The sequence below is a fragment of the Gekko japonicus genome, unplaced genomic scaffold (genome assembly GCF_001447785.1).
Source record: "Gekko japonicus isolate JY-2015 unplaced genomic scaffold, Gekko_japonicus_V1.1 scaffold1812, whole genome shotgun sequence".
Classification (NCBI taxonomy): domain Eukaryota; kingdom Metazoa; phylum Chordata; class Lepidosauria; order Squamata; family Gekkonidae; genus Gekko; species Gekko japonicus.
This window is the reverse complement of record NW_015169226.1, coordinates 358,802-379,183: the sequence shown is the minus strand read 5'-3', so window position 1 is coordinate 379,183 and position 20,382 is coordinate 358,802. Positions and strand designations below refer to the sequence as shown.

At 43.4% G+C, this 20,382-nt stretch overlaps 1 protein-coding gene across 1 annotated transcript in view; it reads left to right on the top strand.

The window, feature by feature from the left end:
* LRIF1 (ligand dependent nuclear receptor interacting factor 1) overlaps positions 1-19,068 on the top strand; it is a 24,246-nt gene extending 5,178 nt beyond the window's left edge. Inside the window, exons 2-5 of the mRNA XM_015416419.1 lie at positions 8,779-10,294; positions 15,065-15,313; positions 16,361-16,944; positions 18,029-19,068. Of these exons, the coding sequence (XP_015271905.1) occupies positions 8,779-10,294; positions 15,065-15,313; positions 16,361-16,807 (2,212 nt within the window). The 3' untranslated portion in view covers positions 16,808-16,944; positions 18,029-19,068. The remainder of the gene's footprint in view (positions 1-8,778; positions 10,295-15,064; positions 15,314-16,360; positions 16,945-18,028) is intronic.
* Positions 19,069-20,382: the final 1,314 nt, after the last annotated feature.

Here is a 20,382-nt window from a genome sequence, read left to right as displayed (position 1 = left end):
GAGCCGCATAGGGTCCATTTGGCTCCGCGGGCGAGCCAAAATCAGCTCACCACCTAAACAAGGTCGGGGTGGGATATTCAGACGGGCTCTCAGGACATGGTGGTCCGACCATGGCACTGCCGAGGCAGTGATCCGGTCCACCAAAACTCCCGCTGCAAAGATCAAATCGAGCATGTGCCCAGCCCGATGCGTGGGGGCCGAGATGAACTGGGAGAGTCCCAGTGCCGCCATGGACGACACTAGGTCCATAGCCCGGCTGGAGGTCGCGTCCTCGGCATGGACGTTGAAGTCACCCAGGACAAGCAGTCTAGGGTGCTCCAGCGCCCAGCCTGATACGGCCTCCAGCAGGGATGGCAGGCTGTCGGCCGGAGCGTTAGGTGGACGGTACACCAGCCAAATAGCCAAACTCTCCTCAGCCTCCAGCAGCGTGCCGACACATTCAATGCCCGTGATCTCAACCTGCGGGAGCGCCCTGAAGGAGTAAGCCTCCCGAATGAAGAACGCCACTCCTCCCCCCCGCCCCCTAGTCCGGGATTGATGGAGCACCGAGAACCCTGGGTCCACTTGCTGTTCTTGTATGAAGTCCCGAAGGACTTCAACCTTGTTGTTAATCGACCTGGCGTTACACAACATCAATGCCGGAGGGGGGTTTCCAATCCTGGTCCCACTGCCAGTCACCCTCGGGATGGGTCGCAGGCTGGAAGGGCGCCGAGCCGCTCTGTTTCTCCGCGTCCTTCCCTTTACACTCTGCCGTGACCCACCGCCATACTTCCCTTTTCCCAAGAGCACTGGAATAAGTTGCCCCAACATTGAAAAACAGGCAGGCTCCGCGAAGCTTCAGGCCGCCAGCTAATAACGTTAAGCATTAACTAATCCAGTCCCTGCAATATAAAACAATTCCGTGCTATGTAGATAACAATTCCTTAATAATCCAATTTGGGGTACCACTCCCGTAGCTAACTAAAACCCCAACAATCATTTACTAACAACCACTCATGCACGCACTCACATATGCACTCATACAATACAACAGTAGGCCCAACATTCATCACGTTGTTGGCAGTTCTACACTTCCAGTTTTGGAGGGCTCCAGCAAACAGTTCTCCGTCGCGGCCGCCAGGAAACCCCGGCATGCCTCGGTTTGCTCTTCGCCCTTCTAGCTCACTGTATCGCAGTGATGCTTGGGCAGCCAATGTCAGTTCACAATTAGTCCTGTTCCATATGTCACTGCCAGTTCGGTATTTCTCGCGGACCGAAGGTCCCGGCCACAGATCATATGGCCTCGGAGCGTAAGGGGGGGGGCAGTGAAGAGCAAAAAAAGGGAGAGGGTTGATCCCGGCTCCCTCGCCGCCCGTCGACCACGTCCGCTCCACCAGCTCTCCAGCGCCCCAGTCTCCACAAAGCTTACAGAGGGGGGGAGGGGGGCAGGAAAGGTGGTAAGGGGGGAGGCACGATTCTGGCTCTCTCACCGCCAGTTGGCCCGCATCAAACCCGCCGGCTCTCTCACCGTCGGCAGGCTCCCCTAACGCTGTCTCCACCTCACCCGTCGCTGCGTCTTGCCTCTCTCACACAGCCCGACGCAGCGCTGCTGGTATCCGCAGCAATATGCCCCGACTCACTTGAGGGAGCGAGACACTTTGCGTCCCGGCGTGCTCTCACCGCGCCCAGGACGCCGCAAGACCCAGTCTCTCCAGCGGAGCGGCACACCCCGTGTCCCGGGCGAGCTCTCACCACGCCCGGAAAAAAGGAGCCAGTCTCTGGAGGAAAAAAGGGGGGAAAGGGCTCCACGCCCCAGGCAGGCCCCACAGTGCCCAGGAGCCCGGCAAATCGCACCTCCGTTCTTCAGGTGACTCTCCCGTTAGTCCCGTTCAATCCTCCAATCCTTGTGGGGTTTCGCCGTGCAAAGTCCGACCGCGCAAGCCAAGCACAAGCCCGCAGCAACAAGCTGACTCGGCGTCTCCGCGGCTCCACAACTCGCCCAAACTTCTCCTCAATATCGCAATGTTGTGGCACTCAAGCCAAAGAGTTCTTCCTTCCACCTACTGTCGGTAAATTTCCCTCTAGTTGCAGTTTAATTAACACTAAATACAGAAGCTTAACGTACCTCGGGGGAGCTCAGCACCAGAGCGTCCACCCGGTCGCCATCTTGATAAGGTTATCATGTATATATCATATTAGTTCACTTCATCCAGGAAACTTTGGATTTGTTCATATATTACCCATTTAATTACCTTGTTCAGCCAACCCAGGAGAAGCAGGTGGAGCGCCCGACCGCCCAGGGAAGCGAGCAGCCAGCCTGCCTGCCTGCCTCTGCTCCCGGCGAGCGAGGGCAAGGCGCTTTGTTCCATAAGACGCACACACTTTTCCCCACACTTTTTTTGGGGGGGGAAGTGCGTCGTATGGAGCGAAAAATACGGTACTTAACCAGTTTTTAATCCACGAGAGGATTTGTCCTCTTATCACATGACTGTTTTTTTTCCTTTCAATAATCTATTAGTTTTTAGACAGACAAAAATAAACAAGGACATGTAAATATTAAGGCACATCACAACATTCAGGTTTGGATTAATAGATTAGCTGTAAATTATCCAATCAAAGATGAAGTTACTTATATATTTGATATCATATCATATTAATCTTTTCCAATCTTATATCTAATATCACGTATTACAAGACCCTATAGATTACTCTAACAACTAAATTTATAGTAGGTCAAATTTACAATTCCTATAGTATCAAAAATGTTCGTGATACACAGCCTTGACACTAGTATCGCTATTCTACTTGTTTGAGTAACTAATATTCTATTCGCTATTTGAACTAGTACAAAAAATATCAATTTTAAATTAATGTTAACTTTAAAGATCAAAGGCAACAAACAAAGGTTTATGTCTCTTTCATAGTTCTCTAGCTTCTAACATTCAACGCGACATTTATTAATAGTTGTTGTTTTAACTGGAAATATAGTTTACACCGCTAACCAGCCCTTAATATGAAGTACAGATTTTGGAACCATGTTATTGATGTTATCATAGTTACTTCATCTGATTACAACAACATTAATACCCTTCTTATATTTCTATTCAAATACCTCATTTCTTATTACTAATTTAATTTCAATTTATTCTAAAGATATAGAACTTGGAAACATCTTGTTATTTATTTTTAATAGTCAAAGGGGAAATGGTGTTCTAACAAGATATCTGATTTGAACTGCTGAACTACTGACCTTCCACAGCCTGCAGTTCAGCGTCTTAACCACTTGAGCCACTGCAGCTCCTTATCTGACTACACAAACCTAATATTCATATCTTAACTAATCTAAATACTACTTTATATCCCCCCTCTCACCTATTCTAAGAAATACCCATTAAAGATTTAAAAAATAAAATAAAGCAAAACAAACATAACCATAGAGATAAGAATACTCTACCAACAGGTTGTAAATTTACAAATTGTCCATTATTCCTTCACAGTAACAGGGTCCTTTTTTTTTTAACTTAAGCCGTTTCTACCCAAAAATAAAGAACTACCACCAAAAACACAGCTTTTGTTTCTTCCTTCCCCCCTCTTTCTAGAGCCTCCTTTTTCTTTTCAATTTCATTCAAATGTCTTGAAACTTTATATTCATGAGGTTCCTTTTCTAATTCAATTCTTCTGTCTTCCAAAAAGCCAACCTTCAATTTTTTTAAATTTAAGTCTCTTTGACAACTTCTTTCCTCCTTTTCTTTTTTCATCTTTTTCTTTTTTACACATGGTCTTTTTGTTACTTCCTTTTCTGTTATACAAAGTGTTGGTTCTTTTAAACAATGTCTCATGTCACTGCCTATTTCTTGGTCTTCTTTTTCCACTAAAATCAGGTGATTTTTAAGCAGTTCCTTTGCCCTTTCCCGTGAACAATCTCGTCCCCCTGCAAGCCCTTGAGTATCTTGAGTTTGGTCTCCATTTTTACTTTTATCTTGGCTTGCATTTTGGTAGCTTTCCACAAGATTACTACAGGCAGTTTTAACTGCCTGGGTAATTTCTCTCACCAAGAAGTTTTGAAATTGTTCCCAGGTGAGGGTTTCAACTATTGTATCTTTCTCAGCTGCTCCCAATTCCATAGCTCCATATACTTGTAAACAAAGTTTCAATTTTCCAAAGTCATTTTATATAATTCTTTTAACTTATTGCTTTGTTGCTTTCCATCAATTTCTATTCATAACAAACAATTGCAGTTCATACAGGACAAAAAAGTTTTTCTTATCCCCGCCATTTTATAACAAATTTCATTCCAGGTCATTTCGCGGCCGCTTTCTCATGATTGGAAATATCTGCTGGGGGCATTAAGATCCAAAATTCTTCAACCTTCTCTTGTTTCTATGTGTATAAATCTCTTCTGCGATGTGCTAATAGTGCTCTCCTCAATTGTAAGTCTCACAAAAATTTAAACGCGGATGGTTGCGGTTTGTTGGAACATGGCGCCCATGTTCCATCCGTAGAACGCTCCCGCCTCAGAGCAGTCACGGACACCCCCCGCTTGCCAATATATGGGAGGGGCCGCGATAAAGCCCCCTGCCCTAGACCTCTCTCCGGGAGGTCTAACGAAGCCCACCCGATGACTGGGGGACTCCAAAAAGAGCGTAAAAGGAATCAGGCATCTCCAAGCGACCGAGAATCCGCCCGTCGCCGCGCCATACCCGGAAGTCAATTCTTATCACATGACTGTTGAGTTTACTTATGAGCCTTGATGAGGAACTTTATCAAAAGCTTTCTGGAAGTTTAGTTAAACAACATCTACTGGGTCACCCTTGTCCACATGTTTGTTTAGAACTCTAAAAGGTTAGTTAGACAAAATCTCCATCAATAGCTTTTGTTCATCAATGTGTCTACTAACTATAACTTTAATAACAGATTCCACCAACTTACCTGGGATTGACGTTAGACTGACTGGCCTGTAATTTGTTGGATCTCCTCTGGAATCTTTTTTAAAGATGGAGGTTAAAATTGGCTACCTTCTAGTCCATGGGAATGGAGGCAGAGTTTAGTGATAGGTTGCATATTTTTGTCAGGAGATCCACAAGTTCATATTTGAGTTCTTTCAGAACTCTTGGATGTATGCCATCTGGGCCTGGGGATTTGTCAGTTTTTTAATTTGTCCATCAGTTGTAGGACCTCTTCTCTCATCACCTCAATCTGACTCAGGTCTTTCAAACCCCCCCCCCCCAGCATTTCTGGAGTGGGCTAGCACTTGACCATCTGAAGCAGCTGCATTGACTTACACTGTGCAGGTGTAAAGTATTGTGGCAAAGTATTGTTTTCCCCCCACCACAGAGTATGCTTTTAAAACAAGCTTTAGCCTATATCTTATTGGATTTGTCCGTGCCTTCCTCCACTGTTGCTCTAGCCATCTTCCCTGTCTCTTGATTGCCTGTAGCCCCTTAGTAAAGCAAGGGTTAGAAAGTCGGCTGCTTAGTGGGCTTGGCTTAGTGGGCTGCTAGGACCCATCGTGTCAACTACTCGGAAACAAGCTTTAGCCTATATCTTATTGGATTTGTCCGTGCCTTCCTCCACTGTTGCTCTAGCCATCTTCCTTGTCTCTTGATTGCCTGTAGCCCCTTAGTAAAGCAAGGGTTAGAAAGTCGGCTGCTAACTCACCTTAGAGGGAACACTGGCTAGGACCCATCGTGTCAACTACTCGGGCCATTTCCTCATTCCAGAGGTAAACCAGGGCATCAACAGAGAACTCCCCTAGAGCTGTCAGAAAGCCATTTGTGTCCATGTGGCTCCAGGGGTGAATCCCCTATGCTCCTATGCTTTACCCTGCAGAGTTTTGGTGTCTCTGTAAATGTAACCCCATGGCAAAGGAATCATCATCACTTCCTTTACCTTCAGTTAAGCTCCTTTTTGCCCTTAACAGGTTGAGAGTGTGACCTGCACAGTGTGTGAGACTAGTTATCTACTGAGACAGATCCATGGTTGTCAGGGATGCCATGAAATCATGAGCTGCTCCTAGTAAGAAAGCCTTAGCATGAATGTTGAAATCCTGCGAGTCAACCAGTGTAGGGGTCTTAAACACCCTCCCAAGACTACCTCCATCAGCTTAGGCAGGCAGTGGAGCAGCATAGGCAGGCAATGGAGCAGCACATTTGGAGGTATGCAAGCAGCATCTCTCTCCTGTCTCACAGTCTCGGTATTTGGTACACTGCGCCAGAACTGGAATTGTACTGGAGAAGGCATCAGGCTGATGAGTCCCTGTAGGCTATAGCGACACCACTTGCCTGCCTGCCCAGCCTATGCTGCTATGTCACTCAGTACCCTAGGATACACAAATGGGAGAGGGTAACCCCTCCCTTAACCAAACCTTGATTATACATGCTAGCTCAGCCTTCTCATCCAAAATTAAATCCTGGATGGCTGCTGTTTTTCTTGTGACTGACCTGGCATTTAACAGCAAGATTTTATAGCTGTGTGGGCTATTGATATGATTACCAGCACCACCCCATCTGGAAGAACAACTGGAAAAGACAGCAGTCCACAAATATTTGTTGTCCCTTCCCTGAACCTAGCTTGTTCTTTTCCTCTCCCAGTCATATCTCCCCCTACCCTCTGCACTGTTAATTGTGGAACTATCCCCCCATGCCATGCTGCTGTTCTCCAAGCAGTAGGTGAGACAACAGAAAACAAGGGACAATAAGAGCACAAGAGTACCCCCCCCAAACAGAAGTAGACTGCCTCTCACTTGGGGAAGAACAAACAGATTGGCACACCTCACTGGCTTGTTGTGTCTGTGAAAGCGTGTTTACCCATGTCACCCACACTCTCCCCTCAGTTCGTGTGTGTCTCCTGAGTGTCGCCTCCTTACCAAAGGCAGAGGTGTAAGCTTGGAAATCACTAAGGCGCTGGCAGAGACATTCAAGGTCTCTCTCTTAAAATAAAACTTATCTTTATTAGAGAAAGACATTCAGAGATTTGCCTGGCAAGATGACTACACATTGATAGAATACATAGAAAAATACACATGCAGCGACGTTTCCCCCACCCCATGCATGCGCGAACGAGAGGCCTCTCGGTCTGACTCCTACCAAGAGTCAGCGAAAGTCTGTTGGATCTGACCAGTATTTATACCGAAGATCAAAGGGGTCCCTTAATAATCGGATTACAGTTGTAACTTAACACTTAGAAGTTGAAATTGTCTTGCAGGAAATTTGTTTCCCTTCCTTGGTCTTACACAACAAAAGTTCACATTCCACAGGATCAATACAGTGTCATTGTTTACTCCTGGTGTTTCCCAATCAGGGGAAATAAACTGTGCTTTGATGTTATCAGAGAGATGAAAGCAGGGTGTGTGTGTGAATTCTCTGTATTTCAGGAAGCTAGTCTTATGAATTGAAGTCTGCCAACCCAAATGGCCACACATTTTATTGCCTAGGAAATTGGTGTCTGTCACTTCCCAAGCTGGCTTTCCTGACCAGCTGCTTATTGTAAGTCTCACACCTGGGGCTGGGAATGGAATGTTTTACATCTTCAGTGAAAAAAAGGTCAAGCCTGTTTGCTAGCAAGGGCAGAGACAGATATACATGGATTTCATAAACTATTTGGTTCATTTTAAACCCCAAACCTTCCATATTTCTGAATTTTCTTACCACACACAACAAGAGTACCCCCCCAAACAGAAGTAGACTGCCTCTCACTTGGGGAAGAACAAACAGATTGGCACACCTCACTATCCTTCCTCCCAAACCAACAACTTGGACATCCCAATCTTCTGTCTACTTTCTGCCTCAGTGCAAGAGATGTTAAAGCAGCATTACGTGATCACTATTTCAAAACCCACTGTGTCAAGGATTCTTAATGTTCAAATAGCCAGGCCAAAAACCCTTTGGCTCTTACCCCTTGGCTCTCACCTCCCTTAAATAAGGGTACTAGGAAATGAGGCAGCCAAAGAAGGTGATCAGCAGTAAGTTGTTATAAGGTAGGTGATCAGCTCGGGTGCCCATACTCTTTCCCCTCCCTCACGATCATTAGGGTGTGCAGCAGAGTTCCCTCTTAACCCCCTCCCCCGAGCAGAGCAGTTCACATCCTGAGCAAAATATAACCTCTGTAATCTTAAAATGGGCAATGGGCAGTGCAAGACCCTGCATGGCTCCAGATTGCTGCTGAGCAGGGCTTCCTGTGTTAATGAGCAGCCGCTCACATGCACAGCTTAGAGGGAACAGTGGCCTGTCAGGCGCTTAAAGAGTCCCCACCCATTACTGAACTTTGCAGGTCCGTTCTTATGAGATGTTGGTGGTGTGACTGTTGCTGAGCACTCAGTCTGCAAAGGCTTCTGGCCACTGGGGAAATAGTTTTTTTGAATCGGCTGCTATAGGAGCCCATGCATTTTTTACCGATATTAGCAAAATTGCCTGAAAAAGCCTGTGCCAGTGTAGTTAAAATTGCATGAAGTGTATGGAGAGAGTTTTTCACATGGTTTGTAGTCTCAGCTGCAACATGAAAGCAACTTCTAAACTAAGCTGTTATATAGTAGCTAAGTTACTCACACACACACACACACACACACACACACAAACTAGGTCAATATTAGGCCATTTTCCTCCAAAGACTGTTTTTAAATTGTTAGGTAGCTAAGTTACTCACACACACACACACAAACTAGGTCAACATTAGGCCATTTTCCTCCAAAGACAGTTTTTAAATTGTTAACCTGTAACTGAAATATGCAAGCACACAACTCTTCATTCAAAATAAGTAACAATATATTAGTGCCCATTATTTGTGACCCTTTTTCGTTTTCAGTGTTGCAGGTAACATATACCGAATAGTTCAGATGACTGGGCCGGATGGACAAAAACTTCTGAAGCTGCTTCCAGTTTCTGAAACTTTGGGCAATGCTGCGCCTTCCATACATGCTCCTGTTGTGTCTGATAATACAAACGTCAATGCCTCTGTTTCTGGCCTTGTTTCTTTGAAGACTATGTTCACAAAGACCACGACTGTGTTCTCAAATACTACAGCATCTCCACTTGTTAATATCCCTGCACTTCTGACAGGAGCTCCTGGAAACTTAATTCTCCAAAATAAGTTGGATAAAGTGGAACTAGTGAAAGTAACCCACGTTGTTAATGAGAATCGGACTATAACAAGCTCCTCAGCCATTCAGAATAATTATGTTTCAACTGATAAATTATCCTTTCAAAAGGATGTGGCCTCAATGTCATCAGTCAATAGCGATGCTTTAATGAATACCAAAAATCTTCCAGTTGTGAACTCTTCAGTACTGCCTTCTGGGCATCACCTACAAATACCTGCTTATGCAGAAGTGAAATCTGTTCCAGCATCTTGTTTGCCCCCAGCTATCCAACAGAAGATACTGGCAGTGGCAGTCACAAATGCCTCTGTGATACCCAAAGCTGCAAAACCACCAAATGTTATTTATGTATCACCAGTAAAAACAGTGAAAACACCTGTTTCCAAATGCTTGCAATATACTAATCCAACACCTGCTGCAGAAATAGCAAAACCTTTAGTACTGACATCTGCACAAACAGCAGTCAGTAGTTCTGTTCCAGATGCAGTATTACACAATAGCCAGGGACAAAGGGAGGCTCCTATGAAATGGGTTGTCCAAGAAAATCCACAGTCATCAGCATCTTGCCTTGTTCCTGTACGGTCATCAAATGACATGGTATCAAAAATGTTAAAAACTTTGGTTGATAGCAAGAATGTGAAAAACAATCCTGCTAGCGCTCTGCCTGCCTGTTCTAGCAGCCTGAGCGAAAGCCAAGCAAAATTGTCTCCTGTTAAAGATAATGCCCTGGTGATGTATAATGGGAAAGTCTATCTGCTGACAAGAAAAGGATCCACTACTGAGTCAGGCCCAGATGACAAGCAGGTATCAGCCACTGCTGACACAAACGTCAGAAAACACATATCACAGGTAACTAGTTCAGTTGGAGATAACACAATAACCAGTCAAGTTGTCAATCTAGTGTTGTCAAAAAATAAAGGGGTTGCACTTAGTGCAAAGGATCCAAAATCATGTGAGAATGTTCCGCTACCTCTGTGGTCCGAATGGAACAAGACCTTAAAAGTGGCACCTATTTTAACATCACCACGTGGGAATCTGCAAATAGGCTTTGTCAGCCAACAGGAGGCTGTGTCAGCGTCAGAAAATACTCCTGTTGGAATAAAAGTTGATAAAAGAGTGACAGAAAAAGATCTGAACGTCAACATCATACAGAAAACTCTTTCTCCTAAGACTGTTGCTTTACACTCATCTACATCTGATGTTTCCAAAGATGAAGAACAAAAGGTAATTTTTATCTGCTGGAGAAAAATTTTAGTTTCGGTTGAAGACCAGATCTTTCTACCTCCCCATTCATACTATAGCCACTCAAAGCTGGTCCAGAGGACCAGGAAACCCGGGGAAGCAGCATGGGGTGTGGTACAAAGAAATGGACAGAAATAGTTCGTGCTCTTTCTGGTATGAATAGAAATACCAAAGTGTCAGGCTGAAGACTACAAGTTTGTTGTCAGTATTCTGTCAATATAAAGATTGTGACACTAAAAAAAAATCACTAATAATTTTGGTTCGTAGTTGGCTACCAAAGAATATTTTTCTTATGCTAACTAGCAGAGCTAGTGAGAGTCACAAAAGAAATCCGTGCAATTGGAAGTGCTGCTTTAGAAGCCTTTTCTAGCTAAAATGGTACATAAATTCAGCAAATTAATAAAACCCAAACCACCCTTTTGACATTTTAATCTTTTGGCCAAGAAACACTTTTTGTTATATGGATAGGAAGTCGATATGGTCCATCATCCTATGCTTTCTTAGCATTTTGTTTTACATGTCTGTTTTCTAGTTTTTTGAGAAGTATTTCTGGGCCCTGTACAGGACAGTTCTCATGTGCTCCTTTTCCTTGGAATCTGAGATCTGCTTTAGCATGGTGAGATCTGCTTTAGCATCTGTAGGAGTGAAGAAGTGAGCAGAGAAGCCCACAAGTGAACTTAAGTTCACTGCTGAATCAGACCAGTGGTTCATCTTGTCCATCATGTTGTTTTACACAGTGCTTAAGCAGTTGCTCAGAGAGTCAGACACACAGAGCAAGGAGGCTGAGGCCCTCCCTTTTTGCTGCTTCCCAGCACTTGTATTCATGTTTTCCACTAGAGGTGTGTACACCCATAGGGTATAATGGAGAATCGAACTAGGGGTACCTGGGGCACTGGCTGGGGGGCTGTTTATTTCAGCAGAGGTCTTTTCCTTGGAATCTGAGATCTGCTTTAGCATGGTGAGATCTGCTTTAGCATCTGTAGGAGTGAAGAAGTGAGCAGAGAAGCCCACAAGTGAACTTAAGTTCACTGCTGAATCAGACCAGTGGTTCATCTTGTCCATCATGTTGTTTTACACAGTGCTTAAGCAGTTGCTCAGAGAGTCAGACACACAGAGCAAGGAGGCTGAGGCCCTCCCTTTTTGCTGCTTCCCAGCACTTGTATTCATGTTTTCCACTCGAGGTGTGGAAATCAGTATTTTTCGGGTTTGGGTATACTGAACCAAAAAAAAATTGGTATTTCCCAATATTCCCGAATCCCAATACTGGTGTGGTATTGGGATTCAGGAAATATTTGGAATTGCTGACATTTTCCAGCTACATTATATCCTATGGGGACCATTACAGTCAATGGTCACCATAGGGTATCATGGAGAATTGAACTGGGGGTACCTGGGGCTCTGGTGGGGGGCTGTTTATTTCAGCAGAAGTACCAAGTTTGCAGCATAGCTGCTGATGCCTCTTCTCATAAACCCCCTTAAATTTCAAAAAAATTGTACCAGCCCAGAAGAAGGCAACCCCATCATCCATTCTTTCCAATGGAAGGTGGGGAGGTCTCTTGCCATTACATGCAGACCTGGTTGGGAGGCTTCCTCTGCCTAGGGCTTTAAACTGTGGGACAGGAGGAACTGGCCCCAGGATCTGTGTGAGGCAGGGAGGTCTTGTTACCACATGCAGACATGGCTGGGAGGCTTCTCCTGCCTGGCACTTTAAACCACGGGGCAGGAGGAGCTGGCCCCAGGATATGTGTGCAGCAGGGAGTCTATCGCTGCCGTACACAGACCTGGCTGTGAAGCTTCTCCTGCTCCACAGTGACGTCTAAGCTGTGGAGTCTTCTGAGCAAAAATTCTACTTTGTGAGCTACTGGCATTAAAGTTGTGAGTGAGCAATTTGGTTTGCTCTGGAGCCATCCTTCCTGAACTAAGACAAAACACTAAGGCTAAAAAACTGTGAGCTAGCTCACACTAACTCAGCTTAGAGGGAACACTGGTGGGGCGGTCTCTCCCCCTGCACACAGACCTGGCATTAGGAGCCCACCAGCTGAGGAGGTGCAGAGATCTCAGCTCCCGCTGCCCCAGCTGATCCTCTCCTTGGTATAGCTAACCCAAATAAAAGCCAAAAGAATCGACTTTTAATCGGGCTCTGCCATATCAGTAGCTGAAGCAGATCCTTTGATCTGTTTTGACTGAATTAATTTATTCAGTTTAGTTTGTGCCAAAAGCACACCCCTATTTTCCACTCATGTAAAAAAATAATAAACCTCTGTATCTCCCCTTAGTTGTCTTTTTCTAGACAAAAGCCCCAGACTCCCCGGAATGCTGGCTACTTCCCTGAAATTGTCTTTGCCTGGCCAATGCTTACCACTGTAGGGATGAAAATTCATGTGGGAATGCAGACTTCTCTTCTCCTCCCAGCATGGCAAGGAAGTCTATCAGTGCTTTATTACTTTCAGCTGGGTGTATTTTGTAGTATTAAAGTTCACTGGTCTTGTCTTATCAACCTCAAAACAAGATTATTCCCATATCACTACGATAAGGCCCACTATGAAAACAGGTTTTCAATTGAGCCCTCAAATAGTTCTGTTTGCATAGATTAAATAATTAAAAACAGCAAAATAGTTTAATTGGTAATAACATTGGTTTATTCTTACAGAAGGCTAATGTACTTTCTAAAATATTGTCAGGCCATAGGTTCCCATGGCTAAAATTACAGTAATTACATCCTGTTTCACTGCAAAGCACTCTGTTTATTTGGAAACAAGTTATTTTTCTGTAAGAAATAGTAAACTGAGTACCTTAGACCTATCACAAAAGAAGCAAAACAAAGCTATCCATAGTTAGTGTATGGTGGTTATATACAGACCTTCCCGGTTATGCAGATGTTACAACTTTGGAAATTCAGCATACACACCCTGAAAAAAATGGTCCTTGGACTGAGCATGCTGCAGGAGTCACAAAATATTTAGGAGCATTTTAAAAGAAGGGTAAAGTGAGAATTGACTGTTCAATTCTCAAAGCTTAGAGAATCCCAGATAGTATAAGGTACACATGTTTTCTTCCCCATCCTCACTCTAAATGTCCTATACCAGCAGAGAGAGAGAAAAATACCCTCTTCTCCATGCTAGGGTAAGGCTTAGTTTCCTGCTCACCTAACCCCAAATGTCAGCACTCCAGGGCAGTTAAAGTACATGCTGTCCTTTTGAATCTGGACATCAGAATTTCAGGATTGTAGTAGATAGCTTGATGAAAGGTCAACTCACTGTGTGGTGATGGTGAAAAAGCCCAATGCCACACTGGGGATTACTATCAAAGGAAAATAAGGCTGTCACGTCTCAGGTGGGGTGTCACCTGATGCTGCCACCACTCTGGTTTTAGGATACCTTGAGAAGGCCCAGAGCACCCTCCCAAGACTTTCAGACGTCCCTCGTTTGGCCAAAATAAGCGTGAGGACCAGGCAGAGTAAACAACATGGAAAAGGTTTATTTTTACAGGAGGTCAGCCCAATATGGGAAACAGGATGCAAGAACAATATCAGTAAGGGGGTGAAAAGAAAAGAAACCAAATGCCCTAAATCATCTAGACTTACTGTCCCTAGCTCACTGTCTCAAGTGGGCCTCAGTGTGCTCACCCTTCCTCTCAGGATGAGGGTCTCTTCCCTGCAGCAGCCTTCCTTCTGGCTCTGCTCTCTTGGAAGAAAGAACAGCTCTTTTTCTGTACCAGCTCTTTTATTATAAGTCCCCTTTCTCTATGATTGGCTAAAATTGGCACCAGAACCTCTCAGGGGCTTCTGGGAGTTCTAGGCCTAGCCTCCGCCCACTGCTACACAGGATCCCTGGGCCTGCTAGGCCTTGCTTGCACAGCCCAGATCATGACAAAGGCCAATGTTGTAGTGCTTCTGTAGATTTATACTGTGGCCTCATTTGGAATACTGTGTAGAGTTCTGGTTGCCATCTCCAAGAGAATGTAGGGGACCTGGGAAAAGTGCAGAAGAGAGCAATCAAAATGATTAAGTAGCTGACGCACCTGTCCTGTAAGGAAAGAGCAAAGAGCCTGGGGCTTCTCAGTTTAAAAAGAGGGCGAGTAATTATGCATTGAATGGAGAAAGTGGACAGAGGGAACTTTTCTTCCTCTCCCATAATCCTAGAATTTGGGGGCACCCAGTGAAGTTAATAGGCAACAGATTCAGGATGGACCAAAGGATGCACTTCTTTACTCCACTGATTAAATTGTGGAATTCATTGCCAGTGGACACAGTGATGAGCACAATCATAGATGGCCTGAAGAGGGAATTCGACCAATTCTTGGGGAATAGGTCAGTCTAAGGTAACTAAAAGGAACTTTTATATTCAGTGTCAGCAAACTTTTAAATATCAATGCTAGGAAGCAACATCAGGAGAAGGCCTTGCCTTATATACTGCTGTTGGCTGCTGTGTGAAACAGGATGCTTTACTAGTTGGATCACTGGTCTGATCTTGTGGGGTTCCTATGACTAGTGAAGTAGGAAGAAATTCATATATCTCCAGAGTTTGAGTCTTTTGTTATTATTGAGGTGTGTTTGTCTACAGTTGCTTATTAATTGCATCATTCTTTGTGGGCTCCTAACTTTAATTCTTTTATTAGGAAACTGCAGTACCTCAGAATGTTAGTTCTGCTTCCAGTAAGGGAGGGGCAACCAGAAACCTACTGAGATAATAATTTAAACATTCTGATATCCTGGCAAATGATTGCTAATATGTTGAATGCTTATTATTTCAGATTGAGAAGATAAACTCAACAGGAATGGCTATCAAACAAAGGAAAGTGCAACACAGAAAACAGTACACTGAGATCAGAAAGAAATTTGGTCTATTAAAAGAGGAGAGAGTATACCTCAGGAGACTACCTTTATTAAATTCTGTTATAAAAACAGAAGAAATAGAGTTGTCCAATAATGTACATACGAATGACTCTTGCAGATTGCTGCAGGCAATAACTGTGAAACCTGAGTCTGAAGAAGAGGAAATGGTATCTGAAATATTTATGTATATCATATTTATATTATATTGGTAGCCTTCATCTGTATTGTAATGTATAAAGGACTGTGAAGCCTTAGGCAACGGATTGGCAGAACTGTTGTAATGTCATGAAATGTTCGCAGTTCTGACTGCTGATCAAGCAAATGAAATTGTGTGAAGAGAGCATGAGAAAAGCCTCCAATAGGGCATAGGCGCTGGCAGAGTTGTGAGTAAATAGGATGAGAACTGGAAAACCCGAGTGGAAGAGGTGACTGAAAGGACGAGGAAAGAACTCATGAGGCAAGGTCACTGGAGGAAGGAAGCACAGGGTAAATGGTGGACTAAGAAGCAGGAACCTGATAGAGGAATAGGTGGAGTAAATAGAGGACTGATAAAGAAATACAGAGGGAAGGAAGAGCTAATGAGAGAGGGAGATGGGAGAACATGGGCACTGAAACTTTGCCAGGCTCACAGGAAATATATTATCTTTGGAAATACTTTCACTTTAAACTTGGAGGTAAAGAACATGAAAGTTTAATAGGTTTTGGAAGTGCGTGGATGTCCATGATGATCCATTTCTAAAAATATAGATTGGTGGGGCATGTTTTTTGAAGTTATACAGGTATTCTGAATTTCAGGCCTGTCTTTTCCCATGATTGTTGATAGAGGCTGTAGAAATCTCTGTGATCCCAAGGCAAAGAACTCATTGATGGCCAGTGAAGTAATTAGAGTAGCTACAGCTCTGAACATGACAGCTGACTAATTTTCTATAAATCAGCGTTCCTAAACAAAGGGTTGGGTCTAGTCAGTTTCTTGCCTTCCTTACTACAGCCTCATGCTGAATGGCCTTTGTTCATGCAGATCCTGTGACACTTAGCATAGCCTTTTGAGTGATCAAAAGGGACTCCTCCCATTTTCACTGACAGAAAACCTGATAGGAGCCAACCCAATGACGCATCAGTTCAGCAAATGGATGGGTGGGGTGTTGTTAACTTTAGGATTCATTTATCCTGCTGTTAAAATATGCCATCAAATTCTTTTTCTTCTTGACACACAGGTACTTGGGAAGCAGGACTCAAACATGAAGAGGAATGCAGAACTACCTGAGCCAGTGCTAGAAAATGCAAAGAGGAGGAAAACCTTGGGTCCAAGTTTAGACCATGATAACCCTTCTTCAGTGATGGATAACCTAGTTAGCTTTTGCGGACAATTTTTGTCACAGCAAGAAAATCCTACAGTCTCATTGCTGTGTTCTTCGAATGGGGGTTCTGACCCAAATACTTGTATGCAAAGTAGTGAAGACAGTGAGGTTTTGTGTCCTACTTCACATGGCATTACAAATGAAACACCTTTTAGTGCCAGTTCTCTTGGAGAAGACTGTTTTCTGTTTAGTCCTCCAGACTTAGAAGAAACGATAAAAGATGAAAAAATAGAAAGACTTAAACTCCTTCTGAAGAAACACGAGGCAGCACTGGAAGACGTGTGCAAGAAACAGGAGACCTGACAAAATGAGGACATAGTACAGAAATGTAATTGAAAAGAGTAATTGTTTGTGAAATGGAATACAAATGGTCGCATAAATAGGATGAATATAGTTCCTTTTAAAATTTGATGATAAACCTCAAACCTGTAGAATAACTGGTATGCTACTTTTACAATGTTTTATATTATAAATTTAATTTGTTCTAAGAAACAACTGTATTTCTACTTTCTCTGAAACAAATAGAATGCATTAAGAAATCTCACCATCATTTTCCCCTTAAAGCTTTAAAGTGTATTTCCCTGTAAATCTGAAGCCTGTTCATCTAGGTTGGAATATTTTATTATTTGAGGATGAAAATAAATTCACAGACATGTCTTGCATTAGTGGAAGGTATCACTGGCATCTAATCCTGTTTCTTTCCTTATATGAAGCTGCTTTTAACTGTTCAATATAGAATGACATTTGGATATTTCTTAAAACACAGTAGCGTAGTCATCCAGTATAATTGTTTGTCTGATTAGTGTTCAGTATTTGAAGCAGATATTTTATGCATATTTTTACTATTCAGTATTCATCTCTGTCTTGAACTCTATGTATTTTCAATAGAATTTGATAATTCCAGAGATAATTTGATAATTCCAGAGAGGTAGGCATTAAGACAGACTACTCTGAGATTCCGGCTTATGCAGGAGACCATGTCAGACAAAGAGCTTTGGGATAGAGATGTTTAAAAACAGATAGGGGCTTTAGATGCATAGGAAATTTGAGCAGTTCACCTGCAGGAAATTTTCAGTAAATGTCTTGGAGTATTCCAGAACAGGAAGCAGTCCCTGCAGCTGTTCAGATTTCCTTGATATTGGCAGTGCCATAATTCTTTGAAATGCATTAAAGTTGTTTTCTTAGCTGCTCCATTCTTAGCTGACAAAGCATGCATCCTGTCAGTCTTTGTGTGGAATTTGGAAGAGTTCTTGTCTCAGAAGTCAAAGAAGATTCTGGCTAACATGTCTGATTAAAAAATTATATATACTGAACTTCTCCTATGATGGAAATAGAAGAGTTGGTTTTCATACCCCCATTCATTACCTTCCCTACAACAGACACCCTGTGAGGTAGGTGGGGCTGAGAAAGCTGTGACTGACCCAAGGTCACCCAGCTGGCTTCATGTGGAGGAGTGGGGAATCAAACCTGGTTCTCCAGATTACAGTCTGCTGCTTTTAACCACTATACTAAATTGTTTTCCAGAGCTGAATAACACCTGGATTTTGTCCATGTCTGTAGAAGATGAAATAATGAAATTGTTATGAGAGAAAAAACAGCATCTATGTTTTGAGAAAGGAGAAAGTGTTCAGCAAGATGACCTGAAGAGAAGATTCCTGTTTGTTTCAGAAAAGTGAGCAAGAGTCAGTGCATCTGTGAAAAAGAAGCTTTCAATGAAAAGTAAATCCTGCTGACTGAAGATCTGTAAAAGAAAACCACATATTGAAGAATTAGCCCTGGAGTGAAACCCTATCAATGTGTTGAATGTGAAAAGAGTTTCAAGTAGACTTCAGAAATGATGAAACTCCAAGTAACATAACAGTCCTCACCCATTATTTTTATGAACGGGCTCGTTCTGGTGCTAAAATAGTACAAGTTTATTGTCTGGGATAGGTAATCATAGCGCAGCCACAACAGAGAGGAAGATGTAGCATTTTAATGACTTGGGGAAACCCAGACGGGGGCAGTAAAGCATCCTCTTGCGATCACTTCTCTGCTGGGAGATCCTGCTTTTGCCTCTAAGGCCTCAACACCCAAAGTGCGCAAACCCAAATGAGGGGTGCAGTCAGCAAGCCTCTGATCTATAACTGGTAATATTGGCGAATTGGGTTGTGATGGGAACTAGAGAGAAAGCCCCCCACTCCACCCTCAACTGGGGTGACTCCCAGTCTACAGTCCAAGATACACGGACATGCAACTGTGTATGCCCTTGTTCCAGTCTTTTTCTGGCTCTGCCTGCTCTAGTTTTTGGTAATGTAATCAAGTCCTGGAACTTCAAGGCAATGAACCCCCCGGAGGTGTGCAGAGGAATGGATGATGTTCAGGTAAAACGATAAGGACTGGGTTATGTTCAGCAAAGAAGCACTGTTTTATTTGTTTTCACTAGCTAAACCTGCCATAGTTCCCTTTTCTGTGTTTGCTACCTTTCTGTGCTTCCTGTTTAACTCGATGTTATTGAAATAAAACTCATAGAAACTGAAGTGCCCGATCCTTGGAGGTGAAGGATCCCTTTAGAATAAATGTCAGCCCACCTACACCCAGAGATCACTCAAGCTATGTGAGGACGTAAGCCAGGGTTGGGGGAGAGCTAAGGCTGGGAAGGGTGAGGTCGAAATCATTTCTCATGCATACACCCCCAGCTGAGGTGGACCAAATACTATGGCTTGGATCTAGCAGTGCACAAGTGGAAACAACTCTACTTTGAGATTTTCAGGGTATAAGCTTTCGAGAGTCAAATCTACCTTCGTTAGATACAAGTTTGAATGGAGATCTCTGGTCCTTGTATCCTAGTCAGAAGACGGGAGTGGCGGAGTCAAATCTAGCTGTTCTACTGCAGACCAATGTGGCTACCCTCGGAAATGATCATAAATGGATTTCGTATAGTACTTCTTGTGCAAGACTTAGCACTTTCTTCCCTATCTGTTATAATGGCCAGGGGCTGGTTTAACAAGATCTTGTGCAAGCAGAAATGTAAGTGGGAATATAACAAGTCTGACAGTACAAATGGCTGCTGCAGTCTTTTTGGTGCATTTTTTATTTGTACAAGAGCTTAAGCACAATTGGAAAACTTGTACTGCATCCAGTCCTGTCGCTTTCAGTATTACACTGAATTCCAATCGCTGGAACTTCCTGAGTGGTGGCCTCTCCCTGGTTCTTATCCAATTTCAATGGAAGAAGCCAAATTGGATAGAGTTTTCCCCATGAATCCTGTCTCTTGGAAAATTAGCGCAAGTGCCGAGCTTGGCAGTGGCAGGCAAATATTGACTATGACAAATACCGTTGCTTTTGACCTTGTATCCCATTTTTCTTTTTCAGAAAAAAACAGCCATAGTGGCTTATGTTCATTTAGAATCAGTAAAGTTTCAGCAATGAAAACAAGGACTAGATAAAATTTCAGTCTCAGGTAAGCAGTTATAAATATATCAGCACAAGATTTAAAAATTGCTCTCACCAAAGGCCCCCTCAAAACACCACCTTACTAAAGTTTTTTCCGGGAGCAAATCCAGAAGTGATCTTGAACTGCCAACAGTCTGTTAGGAAAACTGCAACCGTGACCAGGACAGCTTGCAGAAATGTTTCCAAATTGGTTTTACTTATGATCCATTACTAAGTTTATATATCCAGTTTTAGGGGTTAAATTTGAGAAGCTGGGAGACCTCTGAATGGATCTCAGAATTATTAAAAGAAATGGCTGTGTAGATGGCCTGATTTGGATCAGAAGGGAGCTTTACCCTTCCTGTGATGTTTGCCAGTCAGAATTCAACACACTTGTATTGCAATAAGCCCGGGAAGGAAAGAAGTTCTCAGTGTGATCCTAAGCAGGTTCACTCAGAGTCCTA